This window comes from Pectinophora gossypiella, chromosome 25 (assembly GCF_024362695.1).
Source record: "Pectinophora gossypiella chromosome 25, ilPecGoss1.1, whole genome shotgun sequence".
Classification (NCBI taxonomy): domain Eukaryota; kingdom Metazoa; phylum Arthropoda; class Insecta; order Lepidoptera; family Gelechiidae; genus Pectinophora; species Pectinophora gossypiella.
In genome coordinates this window covers 3,502,671-3,521,259 of record NC_065428.1, presented here as the reverse complement: position 1 = coordinate 3,521,259, position 18,589 = coordinate 3,502,671, and the positions used below count along the sequence as shown (strand labels likewise).

Sequence of the window (18,589 nt, the reverse complement as noted above, 5' to 3'; positions counted from 1 at the left end):
ATTTTTGTGATACGTCCCCACCGGGATTTGCACGCGGGACCTCCGGCCCGTTAGCCCACCGCTCAACTACTGGACCACGGAGGCAACTTAAATATTAGAAGATTATTAGTAATGTATTCCGCTTGTTTACAAGCAACGTAAAAACGTAAAACGATTCGAATCGTTATCCATTCGTCTTGTTTTACGGTTACGTTTTAGCAAACAGCACTTAGACACGAAACGGCAAAAGACGAATTAGATAATCACAAAGCCTAACAACGGAATCAATTAGTATGACTCAATGACAGATATGGATTTAGACATCATGCGACTACTGAGGAATACAAATCTTGAAAAGCAATTGCCGTTTAGCAATAAGCCCGCCTGTTTCTACCTGTCCTATATGTTATTTGTACAATAAAGAATTATTGATTGAAAAGCAGAGGCGGATAGATTAGATTAGATTCATTTATTTCACATTTAGTTATACGACACATTTTAGAGACAATATAAACGGTAACAACATAAACATGATCATCGATAATAAAAGAATGTCAACAAAGAAGATAATAAATTAAATAAATATGCGTGCGAGTCAATATTACAAGGGGCAAGTCACAGGGACAGTAACCTGGAACCTGACAGAGGGCAGCAGTAACTGTCAATACTATTCAGAGGCGGCGGACAGGAGTCCTAGAACGGCTTTGAAATAGACTACTCTGGGCGTCATCCCACTCGCGTACTGCGGGGTAAAAGTCCGGAGGGAAACCACTGCCCTATTTTTCCCTAAAAAAGTAGCATGGAGAATGCTACCCTGACAAGAGCGTCGCTCTTAAATTAGTGTTGATTGAAAAGCGTGAATTTTGGCTATTCAGTAAATATTTCGAATATATTTTCTCTTATTAATTCGCATATTATAATACATTTAAACCTTCCTCTTAACTCACTCCATACAACGGGTAAAAACCGTATGAAAATCCGTCCATTATTTTTTGAATTTATCATGTTTAGAACGACTGACGTGAGGAAATTTGTTTTATTATATTTAGTAATTTGAGATTTTTTTTATATCTAACAAAAAGTATGTTTTTCATTTCTACATACAAAATACACAAAGAGTAAGTGACATCATAACGAATACAGAGGGGGATGATTCAGACCATGATTCTGAGGTAATATCGAGTGGAATAAGATGAACCGTGCTTCGGAAGGCACGTTAAGCCGTTGATCCCGGTTACTACTTACGGAAGTAAGCTCAATAATAACCCAGACACCAGGGTTGATGAGGTTGATACTCCACACAGCTCACACGATAGAAGAAGAAGAAGATTAGAGTGGAATTTTCCGTTTCGTTACGGCCCTCAACGCTCTCTACTTCTGTTTCTTCCTGTTTTCTTTTCTAAGAAAACGGTGGCCATAATGTTTCCTGTGACCTCACAAGTCCTAATTCCATATCTGTGCTGTCGTTAGATTACTGAATTAGAATACAAATTGTATCCGCAGCCATTTCATGCTTTATGCGCCCATTTTGAATAAATTACTCTTCTTTCTGATTAACAATGTTTATGCGAATGGTTTGAAGTGCACGATTCGGCTTTAAACTGTCGACGGAAAATGGAAACATACATACGGTTACGAGCATGAATATGTATACACTTTGGTACCATGTCACATTAACTTTTTGACAAATTGAACTGTAAGTCTCACTAAATGTCAAATATGCTAATGCGACAGAGTCCTAAAGTGGGTACATTATATTGCTCATGACTGTACATAACGTACAGTTGATATCAAGTGAAATATTCTTTTAGAAAATTCATGAAAATTGTAGTAATTTCTGATTATTATTTTCAGTGTCATACTTTCGCGACGAAAAATTCCACCTGGGGGGTTGAAATGGCCACATCAGAGCAATTCATCTAAGAAAGCAATATTGCAATTTGACATTTGCGCAAACAAAATTAAGTGGGCGATGCAAACAAATGTCAAATAGCAATATTGCTGTCTCATGGTCTGCATCATCTCTCAAAGTTTTCGTTACAATTTCATTAACTTAAGTAACATTAATACAAATTAACTTAAATTAAGAGTATATAGGGATACTCATAAAACAAAAATACAAAAAGTCACAGCAGCCGGCCTTGTTCACATAGCAATTTATTCCTGGCAACCTTATAAGAAACTGCAATCCCTAATACCTTATTTAGTTTTACAAAAACCGTTTTATTAATTATAAAAAATCGTACACAGTAACAGTCTTCAGGTTATGTTAGCGGACTATGTAGAAACGCAGATAATGAATGTAGGATATGAAGTAAAAAAATATATCTTTTATTTTCAAGAAACAAATTCCTCTTATATTCCGACGACAATCGAACAATGAACAAACATTTTATATTTTTTTTAAATTTCCATCCTAAATTCATACCATAAACAACCAAATCCCTATTCATTATCCTTCCATGGTATTCTCTCTTACTTTCTACTCACTTCCTACATGAATACTGCAATTCGTTTTTTAAAATAAAACTTTAATCTGCGGGTTCGCAACTAGCGCTAGTTGCGAGTCTCGCAAACTGTACTCATATAAAACGACTGTGATGCAAATTGATGTTCATGCCGGTGTTAGAGGTTCAATTTTATTATCTGCGCTGCAATATTGTGTTGCAGTAGCTTTTTCCTTTGACAGTCATAATATTGGTTCGCGCTTGTTGATTGGAAATTATCAACAAAGCAAAGCAAGTTTAGGCTTGTATACCCGGAATCTTCTCTTCTCTCGTGTGGGTTGTGAGGTGGATTATCAACCTCATCAACCCTGGTGTCAGGGTTACTATTGAGCCGCCGAAGGGCCCTGATATGACTCATGTAACGACTACTTACTTACATCAGTAAGTAGTTACTGGCACCAACGGCTTAACGTGCCTTCCGAAGCACGGATCATCTTACTTTCGGACTATCAGGTGATCATCCTGTAATGTCCTAACCAAACAAGGGATCACAAAGTATTTTTTGTGATATTTCCCTACCGGGATTCGAACCCGGGACCTCCGGATCGTGAGCCTAACGCTCTTAGGCGGACAAGGGCGTGGCTGTTAAACTGATGATGATGATGAATTATTATAGATAAAATCTTCTACGTAGTCATAAAAAACATTGAAATACTAAAAGAAATGGCTTAGTACTGCCAAAGAATCAGAATCATTTATCCAACATAATTATCATAGATAAACTTGTTGAAGATCAATACAACATTTTTGAATTTACGTCATTTCGCAAGGTGTTATGGCTGAGGAGATGAAATGACAAGAAACTGTAACAGCAACACATCTTTTAAATCAATGTAGGTATAATATACATTACAAGTTATTTAATAACTAGAGAAACACATTTATCATTTAGGTAATCATTAATCTTATAATAAGCTTTTATACATAAAGTAGCAATAACTGTCAGTACTATTCAGGGGCGGAGGATAGGAGTCCTAGTATGGCTTTGTAATAGACTACTCTGGGCGCCATCCCACTTGCGTCAGACAGAGTACTGCGGGGCGGAAGGCAAGAGGGAAACCACTGCCCTATTTTTCCCAAAGAAAGTAGCATGGAAAATGCTGCATCGACAAGAGCGTGGCTCTGAAATTGATGATGATGATGACATAAAGTAAGCTTCTGACAAATTCAAAATACGCTCAGGTATTTTATTGTACATACATACATACATACATAAACTCATGCCTATTTCCCAATTATTTTATTGTAATATATACATAACTCCAAAAAAAGATGAATTTTACTTTGCCTAGAATTTTGGATAGCAATTTTATTTTTGTTCCTTCTATTTAAAGCAAATAACAAATAGAGATATAGAATTCCCTATCCAATAAGAACAATTTCACGTATGAAGAGTCGTCAATGAAGAATATCTTCCTTTCAACAGGTTTGGCCGAGTAAGCGTCCGTTTTAGGGGCCCGCATCCCAGCGGGCCAAATCCTAAAGCTTTTAGCACCTCAGATTTACTTACCCGTTCGCACTTAAGAGGTCATAACATTGCAAACACATTACTTGTTTTGCTCGAAAGCAAAGATACATAAAACAGAGAGAAATAAAGATCACTACTGCTACTAGTTTACTATGTATAATCTTTAAATTTGTCTAGAAAAAAGATACACCATAGAAGTTTTTCTGTTTGATTTTGGAACTATGCCTAACTGCTTTCTCTCTGCCTATCGGCAGCACACCCTCGCCGCCAAAGTAATGATGATAATAATAAATATTTTTTTTTCACACACAACAACAACAACAATTTACATATTATTAAACGTTACATGAACAATAAAATATAATTTTGTTGGTGGCTATTTAAAAGCAGAAGGTAACCCTGTCTCAAACTAGGAGACCTGAATCTTGAGAGGCAATACAATAAATAAATAAATAACTTTGACACATTGACCTGTACGGAACCCACAATCCCGACTCAAACTTACCCTGTCTATCTTTTATTTTTCTTCGCAGCCACAGGCTATTGGAAGCCAATAATCACCCGTCCGAAAACGCCTCAAGCCCATCAAGGCCCGATAAAAGGATGTCGAAAAATATCGGGACAAAATTACACCCAACAGTGGGGTATTATTTTAATGGTCGCTCCTCGAAGCCTCGTTATAGGAGGTAATGATGGTGGGAAAGTGTTAGTGGTGGGTGTCAAACGTTATTGATGAGTTGTAAATAAAGCCTTTGGGGCTTAGAAGTTGCTTTCGGTTATTTGGTGAAACAGCCTCCGTGGTCTAGTGGTTAGAGCGATAGGCTCACGATCTGGAGTTCAGGGTTCGATTCCCGATGGGGTCATTGTCGAAATCACTTTGTGAGACTGTCCTTTGTTTGGTAAGGACTTTTCAGGCTTGAATCACCTGATTGTCCGAAAAAGTAAGATGATTCCGTATTTCGGAGGGCACGTTAAGCCGTTGGTCCCGGCTATTAGTCGTAAAAGCACCTCCACCAGCATTAGAGCAGCGTGTTAGAGTATGCTCCATACCCCCTCCGGTTGGTTGAGGGGAGGCCTGTGCCCAGCAGTGGGACGTATTATCATCACCAGCCCATTAACGTCCCCAATGCTGGGGCACGGGCCTTCCCTATGGATGGATAGGGAGATCGGGCCTTAAACCACCACGCGGGCCCAGTGCGGATTGGTGGTTATTAACGACTGCTAATGCAGCCGGGACCAAAGGCTTAACGTGCCTTCCGAAGCACGGAGGAGCTCGAGATGAAAACTTTTTTTTTGTGGTTACCCATCCTATGACCGGCCTTTGCGAAAGTAGCTTAACTTCAACAATCGCAGACCGAGCGTGTTTACCGCTGCGCCACCGAGCTCCTCAGTGGGACGTTTAAAGGCTGTTTATGTGTGTATTTGGTGAAAAAGGTTTATTTATGCGCTCGTAAAGTTTCTATGTAAACGATTGAGGAGCTTTGCGTGTAGCGTAACATAGATTTCCTCTTAGCAAAAAGATGATAGAAGAAACAATGACATAAGATCACGGCTCTATCCCAATTTAAAAGAAAGAAAGAAAGTATTTACTATTAGAGGACATCACAGTAGCTAAAACCAGTAGAAAAACAAATAAGCTTACACGAAATTACATATTAACAGAAACGTAAAAAAAAGAATTATCAAAATCGGTTCATACACGACGAAGTTATCCCCGAACAAACATAAAATATATATACATATATAAAATAAAAAAAAATACACAATAATATATATATGTATATATACACGGTCGAATTGAGAAACTCCTCCTTTTTTGAAGTCGGTAAAAAGTACAGAAAAAGTCGTAACGGTGTAAGTCCGGTACTGGGGTTCAATAAATCACACCAAAAAAAGACTGTATTTCTCTCCCTTACCTCAATTCTAACCTAACCTTTCTTGTTGCAGCCTCAATAGAATCACTGCACGCGCCCACCGGAGGGGGGGTGGAGCTACCTTGTGACGTCACACCGACGCTGCCTGGCGACAGGATGGGGCTGGTTATCTGGTACAAGCAAGGCCACGACTCGCCCATATACTCGTGAGTACAATTTAATTATTTTTTACGATAAAATTTGTTTTTTTTTTCTAAGGGGATGATGTACAGTCATGAGCAATATAATGTACCCACTTAAGGACTCTGTCGCACTAACATATTTGACATTTAGTGAGACTTACAGTTCAATTTGTCAAAAAAGTTAATGTGACATGGTACCAAAGTGTATTCATATTAATGCTCGTGACCGTAGTTATTTTTTGACGTGACTTATTGTAGATTTGCCGCAGATGGCCAGCGCCGTCTTAAACTAGGCTAGGGTTCTTGGGCACACAAGAATTTGGGGCCTTTTTTGAAAGTAAAGAAAGCAAATTGGAAAGAAAAACACTTACATTTTTTACTAAGTACCAATGAACCCATTTATATGTACCTAATCAAATACAGCATAGGTATTTTGGTTTTTGGAAAAGTGGCAGTCATCGATAATATAATGGTGTAATAATATTATGATATGCCTTGTAAATCTAACCTTCTGATAAGATTCTTGATTTGTGAAAAAAGTGTCCCCGAAAAAAATGTTTTGAAAATAAATGTGTGAGAGAAATTGTGGATCCTTCGGGGCCCCCCAAAAATGGGGGCCCTGGGCACGGGCCCCGTGTGACCTTATTGTTGGCATCCTCAACAAAATTATATTTCATATTTTAAATATGGCAATACTTGCCCTCTTCTTCTAGAATCTAGAATCTGCGTAAGGTGTATCGTGTCTTAAAATTTTATAATATAAAATTTAATAAAAGTGCTGTCAAGAAAATTGACCAGCTGTATCATTCATCGCATCGCCAACACCTAGATGCCCACACTTATGGTGAAAAAGATATTGCAGATGGCATTAACTACTTGGCCGGACAAAGGGGAGCGCTGAAGGTAGTGACCGTACCTACGTCACACCTATAAAGCGTAGAATTATATTAGTTTATCGTCATAATCTGTACATATTGGGGTACAAAGTTTTCCGCAGTGAAATAACCTTTAACTGAATAACAATTATAAACTCTTCAGAAAGCGATAGGACTTCAATTTTAACTTCGTTGGCTTCGTTCGTTCAAAGTGAAGTAAAAAGCATAACTTTGGAACTCATAACTCACTCACTCGTGAGTTACTCACTCACTTGCTTATGAGTTTGAATGCATAATGCCATACAAAGTTCTTGAAGTGACTCATCGGTCTTGTGTTAGAAGTCAATTTGTTTCTTCGTAATATTGAGTTTAAATACAAAAAAAAATGAGTTCCTTTTATTCATTATATTTACCTTCCAGTTTATATTTTTATAAACGGCGGACTAGGTCTTGTGGTTAGAGAGTTGGTCTCTCAAATTAGTGGTCCTGGGTTCGACTCCTGGTGCCGACATATCACTAACATCTTCGCAGTCTGATCACCAGATTGTTTGAAATTGGATTATGTACTAGGTTTAAGATAAATTACATTAAATTTTGATAACTAAATAAAGACAGATGTAAAACTAACGAAAAACCTTCCCTTTATTCTATTGTACTTATTTATGAATTTTCTAATCAAGGAAAACGTAACAATAAGTCCGACATTTTATCACGTTTTCTATGACGTCACAGTGTGCTTGTTCATACAAATTCCATAGTAATTTCGTGTTTTGACGTTTAGTAAAAAGTAACCACTCAACCAATGGACCACGGAGGCCGTTATAGATAATTGATCTCACATGATTTCCAGGATTTGTGTCCGCTTAATGGCATTAGCCTCGACCCTATTACATTTACTTGGCGAGTGAGTGTTGTGCTCTATGTACTATACACCTCTGCCTACCCCTACGGGAATACAAGCGTGATACTGTATTAAGGAAAAAATAACAAAAATACACACACACATACACATAAGTATTCTCTCTCTCTTTATTTAAGAGCTGCGCTCTTGTCGGTGGAGTAATCGCCTTCAATACTCCATAGATAGGGCGTGTAGAACGGTGGTTGCCCCAATCGCCTTCCGTTCCGCAGTACACCGACCAATTTCTCAATCGGTGATGTTCTAGCTAGAGCCCTACCAGAATCCATTTCCTCAACCTCTAACCAGTACTGATACCGCTGCTGCCCGGCATCAGGGGTGCGCTTTTGAAGTAGCGGCGCCTACTCGCTACGTCACAAGATCGTCATAGAACCTAAGTAGCATTTTATAGGTTAGCCCGTCCCAGTGAGCTACCCACTACGTTCTGCTAATTCTGTCGCTGTTTGGTCGGGGACTGCTTATTTTTATATTCGCAGCTAACCATAATATCTGATGGCCGTTCCACTATCCGCCACCTGTGGACCCCGTAGATGGCCTACAGCTCAGCCTACTACATAAGTATTATGCTATGTTATTCTGTTTGTATTTTTTTCCTAAGCACGAGATAAATGCTATAAAATTAAAATAACATTTTAATGTTAGATTAATTACTGCAAGTCATTGTGTCGGCAAGTGCATTCCAGATTTGATCGCCGGCTGCGCATCTCATGTGTCATGTGAGGGATTAAATTACACCAATTATTAAGCAACTCGGTCGCTGTCTTCGATTGTGTAGGAGTCATTTTATTTATTTCAGTCAATTTAAAATATTTTACTAGTGGAGAGATACAGTAAGACAAGTATATTTTTTGTCAAGCTTATCGTGTACCACTGCTGAGCAATGACCGGGGAGGTCTCTTCTTCCACAGTTCCTTGTCCAGGTAGATGTTTGCCAGTCCCCTTCAAATGCATCCAGATTCCCTTTCCAAGCTTCTTTTTAGCCAAGAAATGAATGACGAAATATAACTGTAGTGCTTTGTATTGTTACGGATGTGGATTTCGGGATGGTAAGGAAACTCACTCAAGTCCAAAAGAAAACTAATTTATTCTCTACACACGCAGTATAGCTAGGCGGTTTAAATTCGACACCATCACTTAACTTTACTTCGCACTTTACGCGTCACTTGAAAACTTCACGAAACACTACACTAAACATTGCACTTGACTCTGCACTGGAAGTGAAATAATAGTGGTTATTCTACTCCCACTATTTCTTCACTTTCACTTTTATACTTCTACATTGAAACTGAACTGGCTCTTCTTGCTTTAAACGCTCCTCATACATGCTGTACAGCACTTCCACAGACATACGCGGTTTAACTTCGTCACCGTCACTTCACATTATTTCGTACTTTACGCGACACTTGAACATTACACGAAACACTGCACTTGACTCCGCACTGGAAGTGAAATAACAGTTATTCTACTCCCACTCTTTCTTTATTTTCACTTTTCCACTTCTTCTCCATGACCATTTCAGTACACAAAGACAAGGACGCTACTGTGCGTTAGAAAAGGATGCCGCTAAGAGAAAAAGACTGGTTACAACGTTTTTTATGACAGACGTGTCGTTGTCAAACCGTCACAAAATGTATTTTTTTCATAAATACATAAAAAATATTAATACAATAAAAACCCCACAATGTATAAGTTAAATTTACCAAATCCTACGGATAAACCCAAAACCCGCCACACCGCTGGTAGAACGCTTGCCTCTCACTTTGAGGTCGCAGTTTCGAATCCAGCACAGGCCTAAAGCAATGATTGTCGAATTTGTTTTCGAATTCATGTTTGGATCATGAATTATTATCATGCGCTTAGCCGTGAAGGAAAACATCGTGACGAAACCCACATTCCCGATAAATGCATTTTCGGACGTATGTAACTTAACCAGTATTAGGTTGTTTTTCCCTTCGCGGGTTGGAAGGTCAGACAGGCAGTCGCAGACAGGTAGACCCTGTGAAAAACGGGATAATGCTAGGAGGATGATGAAACGGATAAACCCAATACAAGAAAATTTCCATTCTAAACCATCAAACTTGACCACAAATATCTGCATGTTGTTTTTAACGATTTTCTAGCTACACCTCTCTGTGCCCTTAGCTCATCATAGCGTGAAGACACGAAGACGCTAACCGAGTAAAGTAGGTGCATTTAACGTATGGACCAAGTGCTTTGATATGCCGCCATGACGTCACGTGACAGTTCAAGATCAGCATAGCTTCAGCTATAATGTTTGATCCTGCCTTCTGATGGCTTTTTTAAAAGGTATGAAAGGAATAACGGATTGTGACAAGGGATCTGTCCATCGTCCATAACAATTATGTATCAAAGAAGAAAGAAAGAACGAAAGAACGAAACATTTATTACTTCCGGACACCACAGACACAAACAAACAGGTACATTACATTCAACACAGGACAGAAACCACACGGAAATCAATACATAGAAAAAAGAAAAAAAAGAAAACAAAACGAAAACCAAGATCAAAAATAATTAACAAAAAAAAAAGAAGAAAACAAACCAAAATCATAAAAATAAGTATCAATGTGATATAAAAGTCATTTCTAACAAAAAAATACACAATTTTTGTAATAAACGTCGCGTTGACACAAATCGTTTATTTCTCATAAAATAGACAATACAATACAATACAATACAAATATACTCTATTGCACACAACATACAAAACAAATTAACACAGATGATGATAGATACAGTACAATCTGGCGGCCTTATTGCCGACGACGATGACGTATATTATACGTACGGTATATTAGACGTGATATTTCAAACGATTTCCAATAAACTTTTGCTACCAACCGCGTTCCAGGAAATTTATACCTAGAAAATTCCAGAAAATTCTAGATCTGTTACTAGTGTACGAACGTCTAATCTTGCGTTTGACACAGACATACGAGTCAAACAGATGAAAGTAATTACAGATGGAGGTAATTAAAAAAAAATAATTAAAATTGAAAAAATATATTTAAAAACGTTTTAAAATAAAGATGAAACGCAACACTAAACGCCCTTTTCTCCTCTCATTATCCGTTAATTAAGTACCCAAGCACACAAAATAATACCTTTCTTACGTTAAAAATATTTTTCCAAAAAATAATTATATTTAATATTATAACAAAAGTAAGTGTGATGTATGAAAGAGTAGGTAGAAAAGAGTAAGATGATATAAGATGAACGAATAAGAGAGAGACAGGTACGTGGGACAGAGATGCAAGATACGTGTGTGAAAGAGAAAAGCTATGAGTGAAGACGTATTTGGTTGAACAGAGTGGAGGAGAGAGGCTTGAGAAAAAAAGTGAGAGAAGAATGGAGGATGACCTAGAAGGTTTTTTTTCTATAATTCGAATATTATATTCTGCGCTGTTAAATGTTATTGTATTGGGCTTTTTTTCCCTTCGCGGGTTAGAAGGTCAGACAGGCAGTAGCTTCTGTAAAAAACCGGACCTGTCAAATATTCAGGTTATGTAAGCGGACCCTGTGAAAAACGGGATAATGCTAGGGTGATGATATTATGTGCTGTTAAAACATAAACACTGAACTGTCTTCATAACCCACTGATATAGGTAATTTAATAAAACCTCATTTAGAATATGAATAAAATTAACACTAAGTAAGGGTTGTTAAATTTAATAACTTCTTAGTTTCATGCCTTCAAGCGGTTATCCTTAGTCACAACCGTAGTTAGATCCCTCGAAATTTACATAAGAAAATTTACGTAAATTGCAACAGAACATGGGTTCTGCAAGGGTGGAGAGAACACGAGCTAGGTAGCTAGGGTAGGGAATAGTGAGTGACTCACTGGAGTCACTACAAATTAATAAAAATACGTATACAATAAAGTCTTTGGTGAAAGTCGAAGAAGCGAAAGTGGTGTGTCAGGATAGTAGTGAGTGGAATTCCGTAGCCTGCCTGCCCCAACAGGAAATAGGCGTGATCTTATCTTATGTAATACAAATGCTAAAGTAACGCTGTACATCCACCTATTGTCTACTAAACTACTGAACCGATTTGGACGAAAATGTATACATTGATAGATTAAACCTAAGGATAAACATACGCGGAAGGAAAGTACACCTAGTTCATTATATTTTATTTGACATAAAACCTTAATATACAGGGTGGTAGTGACATAACGAAAACTTCGAGGGATGATTCAGAACATGATCCTGAGTTGATATCAAGTGGGATTTTCCATCGCAAAAGTATGGAACTGAAAATAATTTTAAAAACACTATGTTTTATGAATTTTCACTTCACATTCCACTTGATATCAACTCACAATCATGGTCTGAATCATCCCCCTCAGTATTTGCTACGGTGTCACTCACATCCATACCTACTTGTATGGCTACTTGTATGTACTTGTACGGGGTGTAAGTGACATAGTAACGAATACTGACAGGGATGATTCAGCTCATTATTCTGAGAATATCAAGTGATACAGTTGGCATATAGCGATAAGCGCTGAATGCGTAAAATCGTCGAACCACAGGGTAAATAAACTACATAATCTGTGCAAAGACTATCATACACACACACATAAACTCACGCGTATTTCCCACCGGGGTAAGCAGAGACTATGACATTCCATTTACTTCGAGCCTCACACACTTCTCTTGCTTCCTCCACATTCGTCAATCGTTTCACACACGCCGGTTCAGAGTAGATCGTACTAAACTTAAAAAAGCAAAAACCAAACAGTAAAAAGCAAAGAGTATCGATTGATGTAAATATGGTATCCGTTTCAGTTTAAAAACTTCTTCACAAACTGAGTCAAGTCATTTGAGAACTTATGAGGCTATCCCTAACCTGGGAACATGGAGAAACACAGCTCGAAGACGCACAATAACGGAGTGCCTAGGGCGATTCGGCTTACACAACTAACTTCAGACAATACTGCTAAGTACATTATCAGTTCCTCTCAGTGATGTTCTCGGGAATATTTCAACTTTGGGAACATTCCTGGCAGTAAAAAAGCGTGAAACTTATGTATAAAGAGCTTTACACATACATACATACATAAACTCACGCCCGTAATCCCAAATGGGGTGGGCAGAGCCACAAGTAATCAAAGACAACTTGCAGCCACTGTTGATACGAAGTCCTAAGATGGATATGATGAACCTTATGGTGATAAGGGATCAGCCAGGATAAAGAGCTTTATTACCTTTTTTTTTACGTTGGGAAATGCGTTACGCATACCACGCCGCCCGGGGGGACGACGTGGTTATGTGGGACTCCCCGGAAAACCCGGTATACCCACTAAAACCCAACGGTGTTCCTCCTTGCCGCCATGTGGCGAGGACACGGGAACGCAGCTGCACACAACCGCGTCAGAGCTTTATTACCTAACCTAACTTTTAGACAGATAAAAGTCTTGGCTCTTCTATAAGTAAGAGCTACGCTCTAGTCAGTACAGCATTTTCCATGCTACTTTTTTTAGTGAAAAATAGGGCAGTGATTTCCCTCTTGCCTTCCGCCCCGCAGTACTCTGTCTGACGCAAGTGGGATGGCGCCCAGAGTAGTCTATTATCAAGCCATACTAGGACTCCTGTCCTCCGCCTCTGAATAGTACTGACAGTTGCTGCTGCCCTCTGTCAGGTTCCAGGTTACAGTCCCTGTGACTTGCCCCTTCCGTCCTGCATTGCCGTACCGATGGCTCCTATCTTCGCCTCTGCAACCGTTGAGGTCTTCAATAGAATAATAAGGTACGTGTATTTTCCTTTGGATTGCAAAGTCTTCTCCTATCGTGTGGGTTGTGAGGTGGATTACCAACCTCATCAACCCTGGTGTCGGGGTTACTATTGCAACGTCTTAAAATCGCAGATGTCCCAGTAGTCGCGTGTACCAAGGACCTTATTTTATCTCGCGTCACGTCGCGTTGCGGTTGCATAGCGTGCTGGTGATGTGGTTTTTTCGCGCTAAACCCTGGCTCGTGTGCCGATGACGTCATTAGTGTTTTTCAGATTGACAATTCGTCTTCTTCCTCTTCTCCATTATTCTTCTTGTATATACCTGTATATTGCAGGTTGTATATGTATAAGTTACAATGTATACAATAAGTAACCTCCCGAAAGTCACCCCCTAGTAAGATCTTGTTACAGCAGTGACGTCAGAAGCAATAACCCCCCCTCCTTCCCCTTCCTGTCCGTAACAGGATTGACGACAGGCTCTTAGTTTCAATGTCTATCTATTCTTGTTTCGAAGCTTCTCGGTCTTAGTAATATCGTCGTACTATAAATTCACAGATAGAGTGAATATTTTTTTTATTTCCATCTTAAAAACGTATATAAAAAGTATATTCTGAAACTTTTCTAAGTACATTTTGATACTTATTAAGGTAAGTATTGTTACATGTATATTTTATTGTTATCCTTAAACTCCTGCAAATAAAACAGAGAACTCACTGAAATGTTACTTTATAAGTTAATACAATGAGAGTGAAATCGTTTTGCGTTTATGTTCAAACTTTTTACAGATTTTCAATTTGTTCAGAAGGCCGTATTAAGTTGTTTTGTTTCAAAGTTGTCTGTATTTTCTTTTCTGATTTGTCATTTAATATACAGTTTTAACCTGGGGGTTTGCTAACTTAAACCTATCAACATTGTAATGTTAGCGTACTCGACAGAACGGATTTCATACCAGCGAGATGCCTATTTTATTCGTACGGATTATTGTTTCATTCACTCATTCATTTTTAAATTAATAGCTGTCAAATGTCTGTCCCTTTCCTTTTCAAGGGCAGATATAACTTAAGATAAAATTAGGAAGCGTCTGCAGCAGAGTTGTATGGTTAAATCAATATTTTCCTCAAAAAAAAGCGATTCGAATCGAATGGATTCGACTTTATAACCCCCTTACAAATAAAAAATAAACCAGGAATGAACGTGGGTTTAAAAGTATTTGACAGCCAAGCAAAATTCAGTCGAATTGTATGATAATTCAATTTAATCAAATCACATCAAATCAAATCAAATATACTTTATTGCACACAACATACAAAACAAATTCACACAGATGATGATAGATACAGTACAATCTGGCGGCCTTATTGCTAAGCAGCAATTTTTTTTTTATTTTTTTTTTTTAATTTTGCTTGGCTGTCAAATACTTAAACCCACGTTCATTCCTGGTTTATTTTTTATTTGTAAGGTGGTAGAGTTTGAATTCATGTTTGGAACATAGACAATACACATCACAGAACATAGTGGTTTTCAGGATTTGTGACTGGTTAATGGCAATAGGCTCCTAAAAAAAAACATAGCTGGCGAGCAGCGGGTATGTACAGGGTGTTAGATAGATAGATAGATAAAATACTTTATTGAGCACAATTGACACAAAATACGGAGATAAGGACAACATATACAGAAAAGCACAACAGGCGGCCTTATTGCTCATGCAGCAATCTCTTCCAGGCAACCTTAACAGTCCTTTTGTCCTTTTAGTGACATCGTAACGAAAACTTTGAGGGATGATTCAGACCATGATTCTGAGTTGATATCAAGTGGAGTATTCAGTCGCTAAAGCATACTTTAGAATTGAAAAGAGTTTAAAACCACGAAAACAATTGCGACGGAAAATTCCACTTGATATTAACTCGGAGTTATTTTATTTATTTATTTTATTTTATTTTGTTTGGGGAGCTTACAGCTTAATTCACACAATATTACACTTTTCATGAGCTGAATCTCAGTATTCGTTACGATGTCACTAACATCCGGTATACTATACACCTGTGCTCATCCCTTCGGAGATACAAGCGTGATGCTTTATAATGCTATTGCCTAAGTGCCACAGGTCCCGAAGGTAGCCTTCAGAAACTCATACAAACTTTGAGCTCTGACATCAGATCATCTGTTACCTGAACTGGGAATCTGTTGGGAATAAAACACGGGATGAGCTAGGGTGTAACAAGCAAGTCGTTCAAACTTGTTTCCGGAATTAAATAAAGTTTGCAGGCTGATACTTCTGTTTTTAACCGACCGCCGCGAAGCAAATAGGAGGTTTTTTTTAAACACAATCTCACCTGGGGCCTGTATAATAAAACTTACAATTGTAAATTACAATTACAATTTGATGTACATTGCGGAGTGTGTGATCACGAATGTTTTGCAGTTTCATATTAGCTACGTAATGAACACCAAATTGTTGTAATTTACAATTGTAAGTTTTATGAAACAGGCCCCTGATGGTAAGTGACGATGTGTTCTAGAATGGATCACGCTTACATCATCATCATCATCATCAGCCCATTAACGTCCCCACTGCTGGGGCACGGGCCTTCCCTATGGATGGATAGGGAGATCGGGCCTTAAACCATCACGCGGGCCCATATTAACGACTGAAAATGCAGCCGGGACCAACGGCTTAACGTGCCTTCCGAAGCACGGAGGAGCTCGAGATGAAGACTTTTTTTTTGTGGTCACCTTTTGTTCCACGCTTACATAGCGAATCCCTATTCACTCTAGCCTTGTAGACCAGATTATAACGAGTTGGAAAAACAGACGACGGCATAATACTATATGTTGTGTTGTGTTTTGTATGTGTAGAGAAAGTGTAGCGTCCGGATTGAGTTCTAAAACCCAAATAAACAATGAACACACACTTACGACACCATTCCTGTCGGCATATCAAGGTACGAGTCCATATAAGCTGAGTAATCCCGTGGGCATTTCCTGATCGGCTGTCAATGTTGTCGTTTTTTAATATTTGATCGAGGCTTAGGACCCGCGTGATGAAGAGATCAGCTTAGATCCGACACCATCATATTAAGGAGCAGTTTGCTATAAGTCATATTTGAAAGTATGAGTTATTGATTGAACTGTATCGGTCTTTGGATTATATAAAACAATTATGAGCAATATAATATTAATAATAAAACAATATATATGTCGTGGCCAGATCTTATGATTGATCATTTCATGAAATAGAATATCTTTCGTTGGCCACATCATGATGTAGTTTGGCCAGATCAATGAACACAAAACTTTTATATGAGCAACTAAATGCATGATTACTTCATGATATGGCCAAACGTTCGCAATCATATCGTAAAATTAGTAACATTATCTACCAGTAGAAGCGCTGGTGTCGATTATATTTAAAACTTATTTATATTATAATTGATGAGTAAATAATTTTGAACCTAAGAAATTAATCGACTATTCGTATTTTTTTTACACCACATAGGGTGGACACCGCCTACGTTAACGATTTGGCCAAACGTTCATTGAAATATCATTAAACGTTGACGTTTCAAAGATATGGTCAACTTATGTTGGCTAATTCATGAAGTATAACCATTTCATGAAAAGGTCGAACACATCATGAAATGATCATTGTACTCAATAAAGTATTTTATCTATCCTCTTAGGCCCTGAGCCGAGAAGTGCGCCCAACTGGGCATTCACACCTGTTGTTTTGTATTTTTGTGCCGAGTGAGAGTTTTCAGAACTGATTCAGTCCAAGTATAAAAAAATAAAATAAAAACCAATGCCACCTAGAGGCGACTTGCTGAACTAGAGAGACAAGCGGGATATTTCAAAAAAGTCATTAAAAGTTTTGCTATTCATCGATAGATGGCATAACTAAAAAGTATCACCGCTGTGCCGGTCGGAGTGGGGGGTGTTAGGTTATTTTCGTTACGGAATTTCTGGATTCGGTATCCACGCTCAAGGCCCGCGATAGAAGCTATACAATAGCTTAAAAATATAAATGTAAACCTTCACCAAAATCATGAATGTGCAAAAATCCAACTGAATTTATCAGTCGCTCTATAAGTTACCTCAGAATGTAAAGCTCAAGTTCTAGTTCGTCACAAAACCTACTTTAAGTCGTTCTTTGTTCGAAGTTAGTTGAATATTTTAAAGTTTTAATTCAGCAAGTTGGTTGTCAGACGACTGGCATATTTATAAGTGAATTTGGCAAATGTCTTGCAACTGCTACTTGAAATGTGTCAACTTACGAAGATAGTGGTTAAGGTTCTCTTTTACTTACAATACGAGGAATAAAAATAAAATAGCTATTCAAACTTCTTGATTGAGTAAATTAAATTCAACTTTTTTGGGGTTATGTATACGTTTTTACAATGAAATACCTACCAGATATTATTTTGAATTTGTCGGAAAATAAGTTTACAACAAAGGACAGTGTTACAAAGTGATTTCGAATGTCCCCTATCATTAGGGTTCGTAATCCACCTCACAACCCACACGTTAGAAGAAGAAGTAGCAACGTGGTAAAACTTTATCATATACATTTTATCGATTCTGACGATATAATTATGTCACTTTAGTCGATTGGTGCTAATATGTGAACCCAAATGAATCATGTCGTTCTGTCAAAATACGAACAAAATCACGCGGCACGCGTGTTAGGGGGAAAAACAAACTCATCGATTTCGACTAAAATTGAATCGATCGTTAATTTATTTAATTATCACTTTGCGCATGTTAGGCCTACAGGAATCGAACCCGGACCTCCAGATCGTGAGCCTAACGCTCTAACCACTAGACCACAGAGGCGTAGAAGGGGAGGAGAAACTATAGAAAGAAAGAAAGAAAATATTTATTTCCACATTGGACGCCACATTTACAAACTTACATTACAGAAATAAAAAAAAATAGAAAAAAAAACAAAGACAAAAAGACAAATAATACAGACATTAAATACACAATGGAGGCGCCCAAAATAAAAAAAGGATCTCCCTCAGCATAATGCCGT

The 18,589-nt window shown here is 38.1% G+C and overlaps 1 protein-coding gene and 1 long non-coding RNA gene across 3 annotated transcripts in view; one reads left to right on the top strand and one right to left on the bottom strand.

Annotated features, from left to right (window-relative positions):
* The window catches only part of LOC126378245 (uncharacterized), a 380,400-nt gene that overhangs the window by 240,588 nt on the left and 121,223 nt on the right, over nucleotides 1-18,589 (bottom strand). The gene's annotated exons all lie outside the window — the stretch shown is intronic.
* The window catches only part of LOC126378048 (titin-like), a 795,425-nt gene that overhangs the window by 680,555 nt on the left and 96,281 nt on the right, over nucleotides 1-18,589 (top strand). For both annotated transcript variants that reach the window (XM_050026148.1, XM_050026147.1), the window contains one exon: nucleotides 5,902-6,034. In XM_050026148.1, the coding sequence (XP_049882105.1) occupies nucleotides 5,902-6,034 (133 nt within the window). The remainder of the gene's footprint in view (nucleotides 1-5,901; nucleotides 6,035-18,589) is intronic.